Source organism: Neomonachus schauinslandi, chromosome 2 (genome assembly GCF_002201575.2).
Source record: "Neomonachus schauinslandi chromosome 2, ASM220157v2, whole genome shotgun sequence".
Taxonomy (NCBI): Eukaryota; Metazoa; Chordata; class Mammalia; order Carnivora; family Phocidae; genus Neomonachus; species Neomonachus schauinslandi.
This window is the reverse complement of record NC_058404.1, coordinates 78,838,393-78,860,627: the sequence shown is the minus strand read 5'-3', so window position 1 is coordinate 78,860,627 and position 22,235 is coordinate 78,838,393. Positions and strand designations below refer to the sequence as shown.

Genomic DNA, 22,235 nt, shown 5'->3' with positions numbered 1-22,235 from the left:
AGAACTTTTAGACTCTGGGATTATAACTGACATGGTTGTTAGCTGTTAAATGTGATGCGCATATGTGATACCCTCACTCGTATACCCAGGTCACATGCCTGTTTTTATTTAAATGCATAAATAATCATGTCCTTGCAGCAGTGGGGTTTTCCCACAGTGCCTTTTATTGTGAGTTTTATATTTATATCTTGTTTAATGCTAGCTAGCTTTCTTCCTGTTTCAAACACTGCTGTCCCTTGGGGACCATCAGCCCTCTTGGAGATGCAGTGTCTATTAGGTTAATGTGTCTAAATATTTTATTTTATGACTTCATCGAAGACTGAAGGGTCTGCAGTGTTGTTGGGGACAGGAAGCCTCTGAACCCAGGTCTTGGAAGGTCTGTTATAAATCACCTCTGCATGATATCTTCCCTTTACAGTACAGATCGCTTTTCTCAAAAGAAAAAAATTGCTAAGCAAAGAAGCAGCACATTTTAATTAATGTTATTATTGCTGATCTATGAGTGACACTGTAAGATAATCAAGGTGCTAATATTCTAGGTTTCATAAATGGAAGAGAAATTATTAAAAGAAGTTGGAAGGTATTGATAAAATCTATAAAGCATTTTATGAAAAATGTACATGGGAATCTGAAAGGTAATTTCATAAGCATAAGCTATTTTTAAATGTGTAAAAAATATTTGCAGTCCTATGTTTCTGTTTATGTAGTTCAAAAAAAATTGAGACCAGCATTTGGGATAAATATAACCCTGTATGAAATTTAATGGGATATTTACTTTTGACGTTTTATCCTGGCTACTTTCTTTGTGGATGAATAGCTGTGGTATTGTCTACACCTGGTAAAGATAATTATACATATTTAGTTTGGGAATGAATTTATTTTGAAATGTAATGATTGGATGTTGCTTTTACTTAATTTTAATGGGAAATTTTATTTGGAAATCTGCTGGTAAAAAAGTAAATGAAAGGCTTAGGACCTGTACCTGAAATTTGAAGGAATGGGTTTTTGGCTCCAGCGTGTTTTGGATGAACTCCAAATCAAATGTTGTTTCTTTCAACACACAGGTTTCTGTTCATGGGAAGCGATTAATGTTCTTTGTGCTTTGATGGCAGATTTTTAGGACCCTGCCTGATGCCACATTCCCAGAGCCGGTCTCCCTGTCAACATCACCCCCAAATGCTCCACCAAGGCAATCGAAGAGACAAGGCCAGAGGACTAAGAGACCCGTGGCTGTATATAATCTTTGTCTTGAGCTGGAAGATGGTAAGATGTTAATTATATTTTTCTGCTTGAGAGCATGTCCAGAGCATGGTATATCGTATGTCCCCAGGGAAGGCCATGGTTTTCCTTCCTTTGTGCTTTAATTCCTTTTCCCCTTAAGATGATAATTTTTGAGATTAACAAGGAGAGTAAAGCTTTCTTGTCAGAGAGAGAATGCAAGTTTCAGGTTTGTGTTTGTATTTGTTATGCATGCTTTTTTTATTTTTAAAAGACAGCTTAAATTTCTTTTTTGGGAGACTTGTGTGACCCCCTGTGAGGTTATATAACTGAGACAAATGGAAAGGGGAACTAAAATTAAAGCAGATCTTTTGAGAGGAGCTGATAGTTTAATGTTAAATGCATCTAGATTAGAGGCACAGTGTCTTTTCTGTTGCACTAGCTTCTGCATCTTACTTGGCCCATTTTTTGGACTTTCTTGTGATGCTGGCGTCTCCTCATCTAGCAGGGGTGGCAAAGCGACCTGCCTTCGGGGGCCAGGCTGAGTGAAGTAAGCTGCAGTGGGACTCCGGCAAATGGAAGTTCTCCTGCCTCATCCTGGTTGCCATGTTCCAGTTACTTGTTGTCATGCAGCCACATTGTGTCAGCATTGCCAGATTGCCTCGCTGTTTAAAGAGAGCTTGGAAATTTGAATTTTAAACACTGATCTCTACAAAACAAGACGGTGCCTTGTAGAAGTCACCGATTGCCAGTTTGTAATCATGTGGTTATTGGTGTGGAGAGGAAAATGATCCTGGTCTCAGAACCTCCAATTTCAGTAGGCATGTCTGAAACGGGGGCTCTTTTGTTGTGGGACTTCACACCTGTTGAGGACATTTCCTGAACTTGAAATTCATCGTCATTCTTCTTCTTCTCATCCTTTTTTTTTTGTATCTTTCTTTTTTTGAAGATTTTATTTATTTATTTGACAGGGAGGGACACAGCGGGAGAGGGAACACAGGCAGGAGGAGAGGGGGAGGGAGAAGCAGGCTTCCCGCGAGCAGGGAGCCTGATGCAGGGCTGGATCCCAGGACCCTGGGATCATGACCTGGGCTGAAGGCAGACGCTTAACCGATTGAGTCACCCAGGTGCCCCGTATCTTTCATTTATTATCCTTTTAAGCTACCAAAGTTATGCTGGTTTGGAAGTATGAGGTGATTGTCAGAGGGAGAAAGGGAATGCAGACAGAAACAAATATAGTACCGTCATCATAAGGAGCTATATAGTCAGATGTCCAGGTAGTTAATATCCAGAGATCCACACGAGCAAGTGACAAGTGACTTGGGAGTCACTGCAGGAGGACTCGGAATGCTTCCTGTAATAGCATGAGGGGCGAAAGTGTGCTGGTATTCTTTTACATTGTTTTTAAGACACACATCATATGATACAACTATTAGTTTTACCATCAGATCCTTATTTTCCAGAGGAAGAGTATGAATCATTAAAATCAACCTATAATTTCAGAGCTTCCTTTTAGACATCAGTTTCAACTTCTGATCCCACCTAACTTTTTTGTTCTCTTTTTTTCCTCACCTTCACTCTCTCAACAGAGTTGCTAATAAGGAGTAAAACTGACTGGTTTGAATTGCACCTTTTCTTGTATCTCACTTGTCCTCTGGTGGAAGTGTTAATAAATCGTGAAAGAGGCTAATGGTGGGAAGTAGGAAGAGAAAAAGAAGTCAAGGAGATACAGAATAATATCTACATTGGCTCATGGGCCCTTGAGCAAAACTGAATTGGCTATATTTCATAAAGGAAATGACCAAAGAGGGGCTATTTGTCTTAGAATCACATCTACTTTTTTGGTATTTTAGGGAATTAAATCATAATACCCAATTATGTGTACATGGTATACTGGTCTTTTGATCATTGGGTTGCTAAGTGATTATTAATGGGTAAGAAGTTGCTGAAGTGGTGTTTGGCACATCTTTTATGGGAATGCTCACGATGGTATATAATCATAACTTTCCTAGTTTTTAGGTCATATAATAATTCTTAATTATTTTATTATAAGGGGAAAGGATTGTGAAATATTCAATTCCTTTAGTCTGTTTTTATGTTCATTATTTATATGATGTTTTAGTCTACATTTTGTATTTTATAACTTTACATTAATCTTTCTTGATTGCAGCCTTGGAATTTGTCGTTGGTGTTACAAGTTGTCAGAATCAGGAAAGTCCATGATTTTGTCGTAGAGTGATTTTATTTGATCTTAGAGGTCATAAGATAAAGCAGTTAAAAACTATTATTTATTCCCTCCCACCCCCCCATTATTTGTAGCTAAGCTTTAGTGAAACTCAGGTTTGTGAAAAAGAATTATTTCAGAGAGTATAGTAGGGTCTACATATTGCATTTTCCAAAAAGAGAGTGAGTGGGGGATAAATGAAGAGGAAAAGCTTTTGAAAGGAAGCATATAGGGGAAGGTTACTAAAGAACTGTGTTATTGAATATCACTTAACATATTGAAAACTCTGCCCCCTTCCAGAAAAAAAAAATCTATTCTTGCCATTAAGACATAAATGCTTTTTATTTTTTTCAGTAGCGTGAGTTCTGTAATTGTCAACTCAAAGGTTTAAAAAATTTTTTTTTTTTTTTTTTTTTTTTGTATTATCAATGGTAGTAGTCACTTGCTATGTTTGTCTAGGTTTGGTTAAGGTATGCATTATAGCCAACTGTGGTGGATTATTTTTCTCAATTTTGTAGCTTTTATGAGTCTGATAGAAAATTTAAATGCAAATATGCCCTCTCTCCATTTATGCACTGTGGTATAAATTAATCTTGACTTAATAAAACCCAGATTCAAGGGACTAGACTGGATAACTGGAGATTTTCTTCAGTCCTATTATTTGGTCACAGATTTGGTATTTGAGTTAAGTGGTTTGTAGTATGTTATTTCTTCTTCTACATTGAGTGGGGTATGAAACTTTCTGATGTACCAAATAGCCAACCCTGGAAAACCATCAGAACTGGCTTCAGTTTAACATCAGGCATATCAAAAAGCATTATTAGCAAAGAGTCAGCAAAGCAAGCCTGTTACATGAGCTGTTGTAGGATAGGCCTGGAAGCAGAGAATCCAAGCGGGCGTAAAATGAGAGTGAAACCCTCCGCTGTTAGATGTGATTTTTATTATGATATGTTCAACCCCACCCCCATCCCAATTGAGAGATGACCAATTTAATTAAAGATGCCTAGTATCTTTACTTTGTTAAAGACTTTAATTGGCTTTGGCACATCTAGCCATACTGTATAGACAATGCTCGTTATTTTTTTTGTAATATATGATTAAATGATATTAAACTTACTATTTGCAAAAGACTTTAAAATTCCAGTTAGTTGCTTAAGGATCCTTGTTGATGATTAATATGAACTGAAATGGATATAGTTTCTGGCTAGATTTCTTTAAATAGAGCAGCTATTAAGTCTTTACTAAAATTCTTATCTTTATTTTGTAGAAGCCATATTGTTCATTTTCATATAGCATTTAATAATCTCATGAACTTCAAAGTTGAGGAGAGTTGGCTAAGTCTGTTGTGAAATAGCAAAATATGAGGTAGGCTGGAAAGTGCTAGAAGGAAAATTAAAAATCAGAGGTCTACCTTCATTCTCCAATTATCTTTCTGTGTTTTTATTTTCTTAGACTTAGTAATAAAGTAACTCCAAGTTTAATATATAACATATGTTCCTTTTCTTCTGCCCCTCCACATTTATGTCCTTACTACCTCTTATATAGAGACTGTTGTCTTTTTTTTTTTGAGCGAGAGAGAGAGAGAAAGAAAGGGGGGAGGGGTAGAAGGGAGGGAGAGAATGACTCCCAGGCAGATTCCCTGCTTGAGTGCAGAGCCTGACTTCCGAGACTGTTGTCTTTGCTGTAATTCTCCCAAATACAAGGAAGGGTCATGAGGTATATGAGACATATTCTTTGTTATTTTCATTCAAGGCAAAAGAAATATTTTAAAGGTTTGGGGAGTGGGAGAGAAGATGATTGTCATCTAAATTTTGACTAAGCTGTCTTTCTTTATGCTAGTTCTTATTTTAAACAGAACAAGTCATTCACAGGACAAGATTTTATTTGTATCTTCTTGGGTAGTTAGGTATGCTGTGCCCATCTTCTTTAGTACATGATATAGCAGTTTATTTGTTTAGGCAACTTAAAAAATATGATTTATGGAGAGTTGAAAACAGAATCATCTTGCAAGCCAGTTGGTAAGATTTAATATTATAGAGTAGGTCTTACTTGGGTATCGTTGGGTTGGCACTTTCACACTTGGATCCCGGATGTGCTAACTGCAGCACATTTTGTTGAACATGTGTTATTGTAGTCCTACAGTGTGACAAGGATGCAGAGCCTTATAAGCAAAAAGCGAAAATGTAACTGTTGAAAGGGAGATAGATAAACAGTGAAGCATGAACATTTCCCTTCTGTTCTAAGGAAGAACATACTGTGACATGGATCAGTCTCTAAAATTGGACAAAGAAGTCATATATAGATGTCCTTTTAGCCTAAATGATACCAAGTTAGATTTTTTTAAATGATTGCCTAACATTTAAATGTCCCCATCAATGAGAATAGTCCTGATGAGATAAATGAGCCACCTTAGATATGTAAAAAAAAAATTTTACTGAATTATGAGGCATAAGCAAGAGAATAGAACTAAAAATGTAGGCTACTATAAGGTCTTTTGAAATGTAGATTTTTAATCCTAAAATACGGAATGCTCCTGGCAGTTTGGAGTTTTTCTGCCTCTATCATTTATTAGTGATTTTTTTCATACTGGATACTAAAATCAGAATTCTACTGCATATCTATTTTTTTTAAAGATTTTATTTATTTGAGAGAGAGCGTGCACGAGTGGAGGGGAGAGACAGAGAGAGTGGGAGAAGCAGGCTGCCCTGCTCAGCAGGGAGCCCAGTGAGGGGCTCGATCCCAGGACCCTGGGATCATGACCTGAGCTGAAGGCAGACACTTAACAAACTGAGCCACCCAGGTGCCCCTATACTGCATATCTATTGAAGAGCTTTTATAAACTCCGCATCATGTCACACAGGGTTTCTGTTTCAAGGAGCTGATGTTCTACTCTCCTTCTGTCACTACGTAGTGAAATAATGAAACAACATGGCAGTAAGTGCCCAGTGCTGGGCTATCAGCTGTGAGGGCCCTCAGGAAGGGAACTCCAGGGCTGCAGGAGGAAGGGAAGGTTTCCTGGTTTCCTTGAGCTGAGCCATTTGGGAGTTGGATGGGGAATGATTTCAGGTGAGGGGACTAGCTTGAATAAAGGCATGGCAGCAACGCTGAGCAAGAACAAGGCACGGGGGTAAAGAGGAGGCTAGCTTGATCAGAAGGGGGCAGGGATGAGGGGTAGTGATGGGCGGACCTGATGAGATGCTGCCCACCCTGGCAAGGTCAGCCTGAGGAAGGAACAGGTGGTTAGAAGTCTGGGCTGAGGAATTCGTATTCTGACTCTACTAGTAGGCAAATAGCTTACCCTCTCTAAGTCTGTTTTATTACCTACAAAATAGGAGTTATCATAATGTCTACTACTGAGGATGGTCGAGAAGGTTTTAGGTTGTTAATATACTTAATATAGTGTCTGGCATATAGTAAACACTCAAATACTAGCTTCTGCTGTTTAGTATTATTAAAACCAGAGAAAGGTGCCTTATATTTCGAATGATAAGTTACTGTTTATCAGCAAGGGAGAAGAGTTGTAACATAGAAAATAATATTAAAGGAAATTTAATGGGACTTAATTGTCTGTAGGAATCAGAAAGTCCGTGGCAAAGGCTGGTTAAGTAGTTTAGGCTCAGGTTGATGTGGTCTTGAACCCACACTAGGGCTAGAAGATAAATCTGGGAGAGATGTTCAAGCACATTGAGGGGACTTCTTAACTGACTGGATGTGGAGAATGAAGGCAGATAATCGAAACGGGTCTTCAGCCATGTTTTAGGCTCATAGATAAATGTATCATTGCATTTATGTCTTAGATTTTGCCTTGAGGGTCTTTTTGTTTTAATATCTAGACCACCTTTCCATCAAGAGGAAGGAAATATCTCATTTTGTTAGCATCTTCAATACATATTGCTGTATGTAACTGCTTTGGAAAATAGGTTTGGTAAAAATAGTGTAAAATGTATTGGTATAAATAGTGTATATGGAAAGTCCGTTTCCATATTGCCTATGAAAAGTCAATATTAAGAAAATATTAAACTTTTCTGAATATTTTAAGAAAAAAATATTAAATAATACTAAGTGTTACGTCTTCTTAGAGAAAGAATAGTTTCATAACTGTGAACAATAGAGAGCTCATTTTTTTCCCCTCTACTTTACCTCACAGACTTGTATCTCCATTCACTCACAGGTTGGGAGGGTAAAGGATGGGAGGCAAGTGCTATACTAACAGACGCTCGTTTCAGTAGATGCCAAGGGTGGGTAGCGGACAGTCATGGCTGCTATGTTCTCTCTAATCTCGGTTCCCAAGAGAGCATCTTTAGAAATTGCCTTCATGAAAACATGCTTTTGTAAGTGAATTGCAACTGCTCTGTCCTCCCCAAAATGTAAGAAGAACCACCGTAAAACCATTGTTGATATGAATTTTCAGTGACATTCTACAGCTACTGACATTTTCTTGTAGACCTATCTGATCAGCTTGACACAGAATTATAACCAAGCTAAGTAACTGAGCACAAACAGATCTTTGGCTCAAGCTTGGCAATCTTCTCACGATTCTTATCGGGTTTTTTGGCATGACACTTCACGGATGGGCTCTAGATAATAACTTCCTGAGTGCCAGGCCTCTTGCCATCTCTCCAGAGGAATGTTATGATTCCCTGACACGGAATTACTATATTGTGAAGTTAAATCTAAGACCAGGCTTGAATCAATGACAGTATATGTAGACAGATTATTTCTTAACTCACTTTTACAATGATGAGATCAATGGGTTGGAAAAGGCAGCCAGAAATTTCAGGGCTGTAATTGAGTTGTGGTGTGCCCATAAATCATGCGAGCTGCCTCCCCTGCATTGGCATCTCCCCAGAAGCCTCCCAGAAGCTCAGCACCCCTAATGTTAGTGACAAAGCACACGGCAACTTCTTATATGACTTCCTATATAATCTTAACTATGCTTCTGTGTGGGATGAACATTTCCCCTTTTCTCTGGAGGGAAAAAGCTTATTTAATGCCTTCAAAAAAAAAATACATAGCTGCTTCTGTGGTGAAAATAAGTTCATGGCAGGTAACTGGAATTTATAGAAGAGAGAAAAATTCTTTAAAGCTGTCTCCCCGTGGTGTGGGTTTTTTCTTCACTTCTAATAGCTTTTATTTTAATTTCTAGTTCTGAATTCAAGCAGCTGTCATTCTCTTTATAGCCCTTTTTGAAACTCCTACAGCGTAGGAGGTAGCCGGGCTGTCTAAGAAACATCTTTTCAAACCAGCCAAAGTATTGTTTATCCTGAATGAAATAGAATTTTTAAGGCTGTCAAGAGTGAGTGATTTGAAATGTTTTCTTTGATAGCCAGGAAGATGAGCAGAAATCTTGAAGGGGGGAAGGTATTAGCTCAATGTGGCCAATTCCAAGTAACTTCTATTACTCAGAAAACTCTTTTGGACCAAGATAAAAGTTACCACGAAGTAAGGGTGCTGTCTACAATTAATATAACAAAACAAACCTGTGACAGCTCAGTTTTACCTCCTGAATCCCTACCAGCTGTTGAGGAAAAAGAAAGACTGTGAGCTTGAGTCAACAGTGGAGAATATTCCTATAACTTGCCCTCTCTAGTTGCCTTTTGTGAACTCTGAGTAGCAGCTCTGCAGCTTGGTTTCCTCTGAGGGCTCATTCCGCTTCCCATGGCATGGCTGTGTACCCTCTGCTCAGTATCTGGAAGGAATCCAATGTCACCCTTGGATGAAAAAAAATCTTCAAACCTATTAAAATGAATTCTTGGGCTGGCATTTTGCATATACTAATATTTGCTCTCTAAAATCAGCAGCATGACTTTTTGAGCTTCAAATGTGATTATGGTCATGATTTTATTTTTCTCTTCAGGTCAGAAGAGAATAGTGCTTATTTAAGTCTTTGTTGATTAACTTAGTTATTTTTAAGGTGTATTCTTTTTCTTAAACGTTTTAATAGTTAATGCAAGAACAAGATACAGAATTTGGAGGGTGATAATGGTGAACAGTTACATATACCATATTGAATGCCAGACACTGTTTTTAGCAATGTCTGTTAGATAATAGATAACCCTCATAACCGTCCGAGAGCTGCTTGAACTCAGAACTAGAAATTACATTTTATGGTTCAGGAAACTGAGGCCCAGGGGTCAGTAAGACACCTAAGTCTCACAGCTGGCTAGTGCAAAGCCAGGACTGAACCCAAGCAGTGCGATCCCACGGTCTGGCCCCTTTGCACCCGGTTGGCGTGCTGAACACAAGTGCTGTAGCCAGAGGTCCTCTTCCCCTGAGTCAACACACATGGCCTGTTGGCCTCAGAGTCTTTTCAGAGGGACTCGGTCCATTTCAAGCAGTATGTCAGTTTATTCTTTTTTAACTTTAGGAATGATTCTTAGTTTTTCTATTTAAAAAAAAGTACCTAGTTTTCTTGTACTGGATTCAGAGTAATGATCTTGATGTAGGAGATGAAAGAGCTAGAAAGAGCCAGAGATATGTATGGTTTTATCTGGGGTACAGTGCTCTGTGGCAGAAATGGGCTCTCCCCCCTGCCCCGGCAAAAAAAAAAAAAAAGGAAAGGGGGGATGGTGCCTGGGTGGCTCAGTTGGTTAAGTATCCATCTTTTGGTTTCAACTCAGGGTCGTGAGATCGGGCCCTGTGTCATGCTCTGTGCTGGGCGTGGAGCCTGCTTAAGATTCTCTCCTCCCCTCTGCCCCTCCCCCCCTGCTGGCCATATGAAAGTGCCATCTTTTGGTTCCAAAGTTATCTAATTGGCAGTTTCAAAAAAAAATTTCATTTATTAGGTCAAAAATACGAAAGCTATCAGAAATTTCATGTAGTTCAACCTATAGCTTCTTAAATCATTTCAGAGTTGAGATCCAAATTGGATTGCTAACCACTGTTGTTGGAAGGGTTATACCATTTGAAACTGCTGTTCATGCGTGTGCTGTTTGTGTGAGGTTGAAGAGCCTCGGTTTCCCATGGTTTAACCTGTGGTTTCTCATTCATCCTTCCAGAATTCTTTATGTATTTATAAGCAAATATGAATATAGACTCTTACCTATTTATGGACCCAACAGCCAGTTGTACCTAATTAAAAAAAATTTATAATATACTCATTGTTGCTTTTAATGTTGCTACAGAGAGCTCTCTTTCCCAGTTTTTCACTGATGTATAGTAGTCTATGCATTCTTTTGTACAGATGTACTCCTAAGAGGGCCTTGTGTTCCAGAGCCCAACCCAAGTAGATAATGCAAGACCCTTACTAACCACACACAGGCTTTAGTCTTCCAATGATAACAAAAAATGTTTCCACAGAGATAATATATGTGGTATGCTTTTGAGTGAATAAAGCAAGCTATAAACAGAATTTTCAGAATAATCTCACTTCTAAAGGAAAAAACTGTAAAGAAATGTGGAAGCATAGAAATAAATCTGGAAGAATATGAATCACTTACGACCATGGTTATACTTTAAGGGGTGAGAGTCATGGTTTTCTTCTTTAGTCGTATCTGTGTTCCTTTTTCCTATATTACTTATTACACATACGTATTACTTGTTATACACAAGTATTATTTGTTATATGCATATGTACATATTTTTATACACAATATTGTTATACACACATATACATATAAATACAAATGAATACACATATGCCACATAAATATATATGTATTTAAGTTACAAAACTTCGGCTTAACACTGATGCAAGCTGTGCTTGGTATTTGGCGTGCTGGATGTAAGTTTAAGATTCAAAGTGGAAAGAATGAAATAGATCCTAGCAAGAAGGGTTTGCAGCCCCTCTGGCATGAGTTGGCTTGGACAGACTTCATTGGTGCCACATTGAGAATGGATAGCTCTTGCTGGTTAGTGGTTTCCTGTTTGATTTAATATCTTTCACCTTCTACCTTGGCCACTCTCTGAGCCACACTGTCCAAGCATTTTGGGGATCACTATTACTGGAAAGACTTAGGTAGCAAAGAGTTTTATTGACTGGTAGAATTGTTTGTGGTCAAGTTTGGACTTAAAGTAATCTGGATTTAAATCCTTGTGCTCTTTCTGTCTTTTATGATCATGGTAAATTCTCCTCTAAGCCTCATGAGTTTTGGGCAATAAAACTTCACATGGTTTTTTGCCAAGAACAAATGAGTTGATAGTTGTAAACCACCCAATATTTTGCAAATATCAAGAGTTTTAGCTTATTTTTTGAGGGTCTGATGTATGAAGTAGAGGGTTTCAAATATATTTTCATATGAGATATACTTTCAAAGAAAGTGTAATTCCGTCTTTTATTTTTGTCAAGCGTAATACCTAGGCATATTTGTTTCTCTTGTCTTAATCTGGTATTTGATGATAATTAACATTCCTCAGGGGAGAAGAATGGCAGGGGAGGAGAGGAGACAGGTAAATAGCTAGAAGTCTAGCAGCCCTCATTGTCTCAGCTGGATTGGAGTTTGTGTTCTGAGCAGTGATCTAAATTTCCTGAGCTGTCAAAGTGTCAGCCTTCCTCAGAAGTTTATGGAAGACAGTTTGATTCAGTATCTGATTACTTTTTAGTTCCTAAGGATAAGAGTACATGGTTGTTATATTTTTTGTTTGTTTATGTAGGCAGAAATCTGAGTCTGTAAATAATACTTCAGGACTGTGATGACGGTGTAAAAATGCTCTCTGGCTTTACAGAGTAAAGCGATTTGCTTTGACTTCTATTGACATTGCAAGTGAACTGGTCTTATTCACTTTATAATTGAATTGCTACAGACTTCCATTGACCTTTGCAAGTAGTAGAGGTGGTTCCTGGACTTGTAACCTAATGCCTATTAGCTGCTGCTATAACGTTATAATGGGGTTTTATGTTTTATGTCATGTGATATTAACACAGCCCATTCCCTCATCAGCTTCTCCTAGCATACATGGTGGGCATATCCAGGCTGTGTAGTAGATTTTGGGGGCAAACATCATACTTAACTTTTGAAATCTTTGGGCAATAAAAAATAAAATTTGCTTAATAATTTTATGGCAACTTCATTACATCTTTCTATGCCCTTAGTATGACTCATTAATTCGTAGTTCGGGAATTGCCTTTTTCCCTCCTATACAAGTGTTTTGGCAGATGCATATCTATATGTAGTTTTGTTTTGTTATGCTTTTGGGATTGGGAGTAGGAGGCTATTCTACTGAGATAACCTTTCCTAGACACGATTTCAGATAAAGAAATTGTATTACCCAAGTGAATTATTCTCATTTAGCCACTGACTGTCATTAATCTGCATATTATTTAGCTTCATTAAGGTTCCCGTTATCGTTTGTCTTGTTGGATGAGGGCAAAATGAAATCAGAGGAACTGGGACATCTTGCCCCCTACCCAGCATGACATTGCTTTAACTTGTAGCAGAACTGAGAATTGGGTAAGTGGAACTTTAGGAACCTTTCCTTCCACTTGGCAATTATAACCTGTCTCAGTGCACCTCCCACTGCTGAGAAACACAGTTAGTTTCTTTCCTTAATGGGCATTTGGCAGGGTTAATTTCTTAGGCCTCCACCCCCTTTTTCCCTAATGTAAGACTTAGGGAAGATTTTCTGATCAAAGAACCTAGACTGTTCTCTAACAGTAATCATTTACCACCTACTACTCTATGGACAGTTAAGACTTCCCTTTGAATGGTAGGGTTGGATTTGCTTTTTTAATGAAAGAGATCCAATTACATTAGGAATTTTAAAAGTTCAATTTTAAAGTCAAACTTTGAGTTTCCTAACCTATCTTGATTATTCTAATTAGTTTTAGAAAGGAATTCTGTGTGTGTGTGTGTGTGTGTGTGTGTATCTACTTTTCCAGTTAAGGAAAGCTAATGTATAAGATAATATGATGTAATTCTTTTGGCCGAAGTTTTGAGGAGAGGATAAGAATAAATATGTGGCCTGAGAAATCTATCAACTTTAATTTTTGTCTTGCTTTAGACTTTTTCTTTCAATAGATCTTGCCTGTTTAATGGCACTATTGATAGTGTTTCATAAAGCTAATTATGTCAGGTCTTTGGCTGTTTTGGGTGCAGGAGACTGGCATATGGGAAGATGTGAAGGGAGTGCCAGGTTTTCTTTGGCTCGTTAGGTGTTAATTGGGTGCTGAATCTGATCATGACCCTTCCCAGCCATGCTGCTCACAGACTGCTCTGCTGTGCATCAGTCCTTCTGTTTGTATATCACAGCTTCCAGTTAGAGAAGGTCATAGAAATCTGTGAAGTTCTGGCCCAGCCAGCCATCTGAGTAGATTGTGAAGAAACAAACCTGTTCACTTTTCTTCAGCAACCAGAAAGTGGGCTACTTGGATGAAACCAATGTTAGGCAAACCACCTAGGCAAGACAGGCTCTTCTCTTCTCTGAGTGTGTGGCCTCTTCCCGTTTTCCTCAGTCTCATGGTAAATTTGGGTATCTGGCCACCCTCATGCCTGTAAGTCAGTAATTATGGGAATGCTAGTGCTAAGGACAAGAGCTGCAAAAACAAAACACTGGGTGACACCATAATCCTGCCTTTAGAGCAGGTGCGAGTGGTAAGCTGTTCTGGGAGTCATGCTCCTTACTCAGATGTGGAGCTCGAGAATGTTTCACTGTCTGCAATAATTTCACCCCGTAATCTGAAAGCAAGTAGGAGTTTTGATGTACATCCAAGACTTGGATAGAAAGTGTGAGGCCATGGACAACTGGAATGGCCTTGGATATCCTTGTTAAAAGTAGAATTCTGCCCTAGATGGGTTATCTTTCTGATCCAGTATGACAATTCTAGGATGTCTCATTTCTCACAAGTCAAGTAGCAGAGTTTGAACCTGTATTAAACACATTTCGGGGAACAGCCCTGCCTAATGCATGCTACTATTCTCATGCACTGGATCCTTAATGAATTCTCTGATCTCTGTTCACCTTAAAATTCCATTGTTGGTCCCCTTCCTATCTTTATGGAAATCAGTGGAAAAATATTTTCTTCCTACTGTTTCATATATCTGAAGCTTCTCACCAGCTCCTGAACATATTTAGCTTTATTTATACAGGTCACTTCCATATTTGTTGTCTGTTTTTTGACATGGTAAAATACAGTGACTCAGACTTTGTTTTAGCGAAGTAGAAATGATGTCAGAAACTATAGGAAATGAATTTGGGAGTACTGTATTTGAATACAGGGCACTCCTTTTCAGTACATTAGGTCCTGGGTAACATTAGGAGGAAAGATGGCTATGGGTGGAAAGAGATTTTATTGATGTCATAATATCTGCCACATGGTGGAAACTAGGGCAAGCATGAGTATTTCCTGCTTCGTTCAAAGGTTGTGTTTTGAACAGGCTTATATAAGTTAGCAAAACAAACAAATGAAACTCTCTTCCTACTGCAGCATTTCATAATTCCCCCCCCCCCCCCCACTTTCAGCCTCATCCTGTCAACTTCATCCCCAAAGCTGTTGTCTGTCCACTGCTGTGACAGATGTTGATTCTTGAGGGTATCCTTTCTCTCTTTCCCACTTGCTCAGCCCTTCTCGGCTTCGGTCATTAGGCCTAAATGTTTGGTGCCTGAGTCTTCCTTGGGTACAGCATCATTAGAGAAGACACACCAGTTGGGCAGAGAAGTCAAAATACTCCCAGCAAGACCATAGTGGTTATTATTGGGCAGCCCTATTTTTAAAGATGAAAAATACAGAATGATAGGAGAATGGATCCAGGCACAAGGGGAGGGTATAAACCACAGCAGTTTTGTTCACCCCCTGCTGCTGAAAGAGTCCACCTAATTTTGGTTGAAATCACCCTTCAAAAGTGTAATAGATCATGTTTAGTCTTGAGACCTATTTCTCTGTACCTAGGGTGAGTTTTTATTTGTCAATTCACATTTTCTCATGGAAAAAGTGTGATTTTGGAGACTTTTTTCCCCCCAGAAAGTCTTAATGCCAATAAATATTAACAATAATAGTTAAGAATATTAACTTCTTACCTTATGGTATAGCTTGTTTATTAATTATAATATACAAGTAATTCCCCTTGAGTCATGCACTAAAATAAAAAAAATACATCAAATGTATTTCAGTAAATTCTAGTTTTATTGAGAGTTTACCATAACTAAATTTAATTTGATCATTTAAACAGCCATGATGACTCTCATTTGACTATCAGTATTTTGGAAAATTGTCTATTTAAATATGGCATAAAAATGTTCTGAACTTTTTTTTGTTTTCCAATAAATATTTTAGAGCTATTAAGTTTTTTTTTGTTTTTTTTTTTTTTTGCTGTGTTTCACAAATTTTGTTATGAAATGTTTTTATTATCATTGAATTCTAAATCTTTTAAAATTTCCATTATGATTTTCTTTTTAACCATATTTAGTTTACCAGCATATGAAAATTGTAAAATCTGTACTTTTGTTTATGAAGCTATAAATAGTTTGCAATTTTGATCTGAGGAGACAGTATGTATAATAGTCAATCTTTGGTATTTAAGACCTTAATCTTGCTTCAAAAATATTCTGTGTTTCTTTTTTTGTTAAAGTGTCAATGACACACAGTGTACGGCTTAGTAATTCGACAGGTCTCTGCATTAGGCTCTGCTTACTACAAGTGGACCTACCATCTGTCACCATACCATGTTATTACAATATCATTGACTATATTCTCCATGCTGTACCTTTCATCCCTATGATTTATTCATTCCATAACCGGAAGCCTGAACCCCCCACACCCCTTCACCCATTTTGCCCATCCTCTTACCCTATTCCCTTCTGGCAACCATCCGGTTTGTTCTCTGTATTTATGGGTCTGATTCTGCTTTGCTGTTGTTGTTCTGTGTGTTTTTAAAGAGTATGTATCCCATGTATTGCAGAATGTGTGTGTGAAATAGATCACTTTTGTATTGTTGACTACAGATATCTCTATTTTTTTTTTTTTTTGGCCTGCCTGATAGCATCTGAGAGGAGTGTGTTAAAATCTCCAATTACAATTGTTGATTTTTCTGTTTTTCCTTACAGTTCCACTTGTTGCTTGAGGCTGTATCATTAGGTGCTTATCTTCTTGTTATATCATCTTGTCCCTTTATCAATATAAAATGACTCTTTTTGTCTCTCACTTTATTGAGATCATTATCTTAATATTTACCTACTACATCTGTTATTTTTTTACTTTCAGCCTTTTTTTAAGCTTTTTTTTTTGTAGTCAACATATTGTAGGATTTAAAAAATACATTTGGAAAGTCACTGCCTTTTAACTGTTCAGTTTAATCCACTTATGTTATTGTATTTACCATTATGTTAGGACTTCTGTCATTTTATAATTTTTATTTAATAAACTTTGGTATGTTTTTTCTTGCTTGCTTTTTCTTCAAAAAAGCAAATGTTCTTTTGTTTTCAATATTGTTTTTGTTCCTAAGGTGTTTGCTCTTATTTTGGGATATATAATCTCATGTATCTCTTGATTTCTTAAACTTAATTATATGTGTTTCTCTCCCCACCCCTTATAATAAGACAAATAATTTAATGCACTCTCCTCTGCCTCTGGGCTCCCCTCCCCTACCATGTTGATATTTTCCAGAATTTTAGTTCTGGATCATTTTAATTATGTTTTTACCTTTTGTCCTAGAGTTTTTAGAAGGTAACAGTACACATTATCAAGTTTGTTGAACATCCCGTATTATTTCTTTTATTTAAACACTTAACTATTTTCTTTAAGAGTGTTCATCAGTGTAGTTCTTTGTGTGGCAAACCTTGTGTATTTTTATGTCTAATAATACATTTATTATAGTCTCACATTTGAATGGCAGTTTGGCATTTTGAATATATAATTCTTTGCTCAAAATTCTTTAATACTTTAAAAACATTACTTCATTATTGTGCATTCAGAGTTGCTGTTGAGAACTTTGATGTCAGTCTGGTTCTTTTTTTGTATGATCTGCTTTTTATATCAGGAAGCTTTTTGTTTTTTTCTTTGTATTTGATATTCTCAAATTTTGCAATAATGTATTTTATATGCAATCTTTTCTTTTCTTTTCTTTCTTTCTTTCTTTCTTTCTTTCTTTCTTTCTTATTATTTTTAAATTTTAATTTTAATTCCAGTTACCATACAGTGTTATTTTACTTTCAGGTGTACAATACAGTGATTCAATAATCCTGTATGTCACCCAGTGCTCATCATAACAGGTGTGGTCCTTAATCCCCATCACCAATTTCATCCATCTCCCCACCCCTCCTCTCTGGTAAACATCAGTTTGTTAGCTATAGTTAAGAGTTTGTTTCTGGGTTTGTCTCCCCCCACCCTTTTTTTTAAACCTTTGCTCATATGTTTTTTTCCTTAAATTCCACATATGAGTGAAATCACATGGTATTTGTCTTTCTCTGTTTTTCACTTAGTATTATACTGTCTAGCTCCATCCATGTTGTTGCAAATGGCAAGATTTTATTTTTATATTCTTTTTTTGTGGCTGAATAATATTCATATATATATATGCCATATATATTCTATATAGTCTATATATATTCCATATATATATATATATATATATATATAAAACCTCTTTATCCATTCATCAGTTGATGGACACTTTGGCTGCTTCCATATCTTGGCTATTGTAAATAATGTTACTATAAACATGGAGGAGGCTGGGCGCCTGGGTGGCTCAGTTGGTTAAGCGACTGCCTTCGGCTCAGGTCATGATCCTGGAGTCCCGGGATCGAGTCCCGCATCGGGCTCCCTGCTCGGCAGGGAGTCTGCTTCTCCCTCTGACCCTCCTCCCTCTCATGCTCTCTGTCTCTCATTCTCTCTGTCTCAAATAAATAAAAATTAAAAAAATCTTTATAAACATGGAGGTGCATGTATCTCTTTGAATTAGTGTTTTTGTATTCTTTGGGTAAATAGTGTGGTTACTGGATCATAGGGTAGTTCTATTTTTAATTTTTTGAGGAAACTCCGTACTGTTTTCCACAGTGGCTGCACCAGTTTGCATTCTCACCAACAGTGCAGGAGGGTTCCCCTTTCTCCACATCCTCACTAACACCTGTTGTTTTTTGTGTTGTTGATTTTAGCCATTCTGATAGGTGTGAGGTGATATCTCATTGTACTTTTGATTTGCATTTCCCTGATGATAAGTGATGATGAACATCTTTTTTTGTGTCTGTTGGACATCTGATTGTCTTCCTTGGAGAAATATCTGTTTCATGTTTTCCGCTCATTTTTAATTGGATTATTTGTTTTTGGGGTGTTGAATTTTATAAGTTCTTTATATATTTTGGATACTAACCCTTTATTGGATGTGTCATTTGCAAATATCTTCTCCCATTCCACAGGATGCCTTTTAGTTTTGTTGTTTCCTTGACTTTGCAGAACGTTTTTATTTTGATGTAGTCCCAATAATTTATATTTGCTTTTGCTTTCCTTGCCTCAGGAGACATACTTAGAAAAAAGTTGCTTTGGCTAATGTCAAAAAAGTTACTGCCTGTGTTTTCTTTTAGGATTTTTATGTTTTCAGGTCTCATATTTAGGTCTTTAATCCATTTTGAATTTATTTTTGTGTATGGTATAAGAAAGTGGTCCAGTTTCTTTCTTTTGCATGTTGCTGTTTAATTTTTCCAGCACCATTTGTTGAAAAGACTATCTTTTGCCCTTTGGATAGTCTTTCCTGCTTTGTTGAAGATTAATTGACCATATAACTGGGTTTATTTCTGGGTTTTCTATATTATTCCATTGATCTGTGTGCCTATTTCTGGGCCAGTACCATACTTTTTGATTATTACAGCTTTGTAATATAACTTGGAGTCTGGAATTGTGATGCCTCCAGCTTTGCTTTTCTTTTTCAAGACTGCTTTGTCTATTTGGGGTCTTTTGTGGTTCCATACAAATTTTAGGATTGTTTGTCCTAGATCTGTGAAAAATGCTGTTGGTATTTTAATAGGGATTGCATTGAATCTGTAGATTGGTTTGGATAAGTGTAGACATTTTAACAATACTTGTTCTTCCAATCCATGAGTATGAAATGTCTTTCCATTGTGCAATATTTCTTTTATTCCCCTGTTTGGCACTTGGAGTTCTTTGGATTGAGGTCTCTGAAGTTCCTTTAATTTTGAGGAATTAGTTGTTGTTTCTTTAAGTATCCCTTCCTCTCAATTTATTTCTTCTTTTGGGACCTGGGTGTTGGCAATTTCACTTTCATTCTGTATTACAAAGCTCTAAATATTTTTGTATTTGTTGAGTTCGCTGTCTTAGTTTTCTTTGTGTTCTAGAAATTCTATAGTTCTCTCATAAAGGAGGATTTTGTGTGTGTACTTATGGTTGTGATGAGTTGGAACCTCCTTCTCTCTTTTTCTCTTTTCTACTCCCTCTCTGGCTCTTGCCTCAACCTAAATGCTTTGGTTCACAACCAGGTCTTATTCCTGCTGATAAATCACATCCTGGGGATGGGAGGGGCAGGCATGTCACATCTAGTTTCCCAGGCAAGTGGGGAACTCAGTCATAGATTTGGGGCTTCCATTTAGTGTGGAGAGCCTCTCCCAACCCCCAGTTCCACATGGAGAGCCTGGCTCTAGTCCCTTGCCCCATGCCTGGTGGATTATAGGTACTTGGGACATCACAGGATTTAAATGTCTGTCCGGTTCTGCTGGTTTCCATAGGTCCTAGAGCCAGTAGTCCTTTGGTTTATGCTCCCACTGACCTCTGAAACTATGTTCCCCTTCTGTTTCACAGATAGGTTTAACAAAATGTGGAGTGCAGTTATAGCTTTTTATTTATTTTAAAAATATTATTTTATCATTTTGTTGTTGGTGGTGGTGACAGCGTATGTGGGAGGGAAGAGTGGGTTTCCACTTAAAATTTCATTGCCCTCTTGAGTGGAAATTTCCTGACCAGCCTTTATTGTAAGAGTGTTGCCGTGGTGTTATAAGTGCAGTTACTTTGTTCTCAGTAAGTGCTTCTTTGATCCTAGTGATGAACTGTTTGATATTTAGAAGTACCTACGATTTTCCCAACCTGACATGGGATGTACGTGTGTGTCAGTGGAGATGTAGGTGTGGTCTGCGGTTGCCTTCCAATGAGCCCAGATGCACAACTGTGAGGCTCACTAGAATGAAGTTCAGATAGTACACTGGATCTTTTCTTTCTATGCTTTTTTCTTTCCTTTTTTTCTGTCCCACTTTCCTTTTCTTCCTTACTTCTAATACATAAAGCAGGATGTTTAAGAGAGAAAAACATGGAATATTCTTGTTGCTGTGGAGACAATTCATTTCTGAGGAATAACCTGAAACTTCTGTGATTCCTTAATGGATGCACACATTTTAGGCTAACGTGGAAAACAGCAGGGAAGAGATTCAAAGGGAACTATCCTTGACTTCTTAACAGTTAGGAAGTATATTTGAGAGGAAGACAAGAAGGAATTGAATGAAATGGAAGGGGAAACTCAAAGCCTTGTTCCCTCCAACAATGCAGAAGCACTTCTACTTACATGAAATGACCAGAGATGAGTAGGGAGAATCATTTGTCATCATCAGAACAAGAAAGTTCAACTACTAGCATAAAAGTCTATCCGTCTATTAGCCTGGTGATGGGTATTAAAGAGGGCACGTACTGCATGGAGCACTGGGTGTTATACGCAAACAATGAATCATGGAACACTACATCAAAAACTAATGATGTAATGTATGGTGATTAACAAAACATAATAAAAAAAAAAGAAAACAGATTAACGAGATGAACGTTCTCTGCATTGTTAGATATGGTACAGCTATCAAGTTCTTGTTTCCTCTTCTTGCTCTAATTTTCTGCCAGTCTTTGAAGTTTCAGTCTATCATGAAAGTAAAACACTGTTCATGGCCTCAGGGTCATAAAAAAAAAAAAAATCAGACTAAATAGTGAAATGTAGTAGCCATCATGAAAGGCATGTCCTCTTGCATGCTTTTTTGCCCACTTTTTATGAAAACATATGCCTGTGAGGGAATCCTAAATATTTGCAAAATCACACTTCGTATTTATCGTCATGACGACAGCAACAGTCACCGCCAGCGCCACCACTGCCAATAATCTTGCTTTAAGGAGAAGCCTGCTCCTTGCATCTGAGGCTTCTCCAAGGTTCTCTTACATTTCTACATCGCTTCCTTTGTGTCCTCCATCCAGTGCCGTGACTTCAGTTCTACCTATGTGACACTCAACTCAAAACAGCTGTCCCCAACCTCTTTCCTGAGCTCAGGGGTTGTATAACCAGCTCTCCTCTGGGTATTTTCACCTGGATTTTTTATTGACACCTGTAGCCCAAGATGTCTACAACTGGTCTTATTATCTCTCACACCCAATTTGTTCTTGCTTTTTACTCCCTATTTCAGTTAATAATTCTACCATTCGCCTTGTTGCCTAAGCCAAGAACTTGAGGGTCATGTTAGGTTCCTCTTCCACCCTTCACCTTTATTCACAGAGTTCTAGTGACTATGCTACTGAATATCTCTTGAATCCATTCTCTGGATCTTGTCACTTTAGTACTTCACCCCTGCAATAACTTCCCAGTGCCTATGGAACAAAGTCAGGTGCCTTAATGTTTCATATATCACCCCACTTCGTATTCTTACTCTCTACCTTTGCCCTTATTCTCCAGCCAAATCCAACCATCCATGGCTCTGGAAACTGCCACATTCTCTCTTGTTTCTATGCTTTCAACCATGATATTTGCTCTGTCAGGGGTTCTTCCCTTGCAAGTTTGGCAGTAATTTCTTCCTTTTCCTGTTGCCTGACTCCCATGTCTTTCTCCCTCCACCACTGGCAGGTTTGGAAACTTCTTTCTCTGGATCTCAAAGCTGCTTGATAAAATCATAGTAT

The 22,235-nt window shown here is 37.7% G+C and overlaps 1 protein-coding gene across 2 annotated transcripts in view; it reads left to right on the top strand.

Moving 5' to 3' along the window:
• ARHGAP10 (Rho GTPase activating protein 10) overlaps positions 1-22,235 on the top strand; it is a 358,624-nt gene that overhangs the window by 305,216 nt on the left and 31,173 nt on the right. For both annotated transcript variants that reach the window (XM_021698767.1, XM_021698766.2), the window contains one exon: positions 1,113-1,263. In XM_021698767.1, coding sequence (XP_021554442.1) covers positions 1,113-1,263 — 151 coding nt within the window. The remainder of the gene's footprint in view (positions 1-1,112; positions 1,264-22,235) is intronic.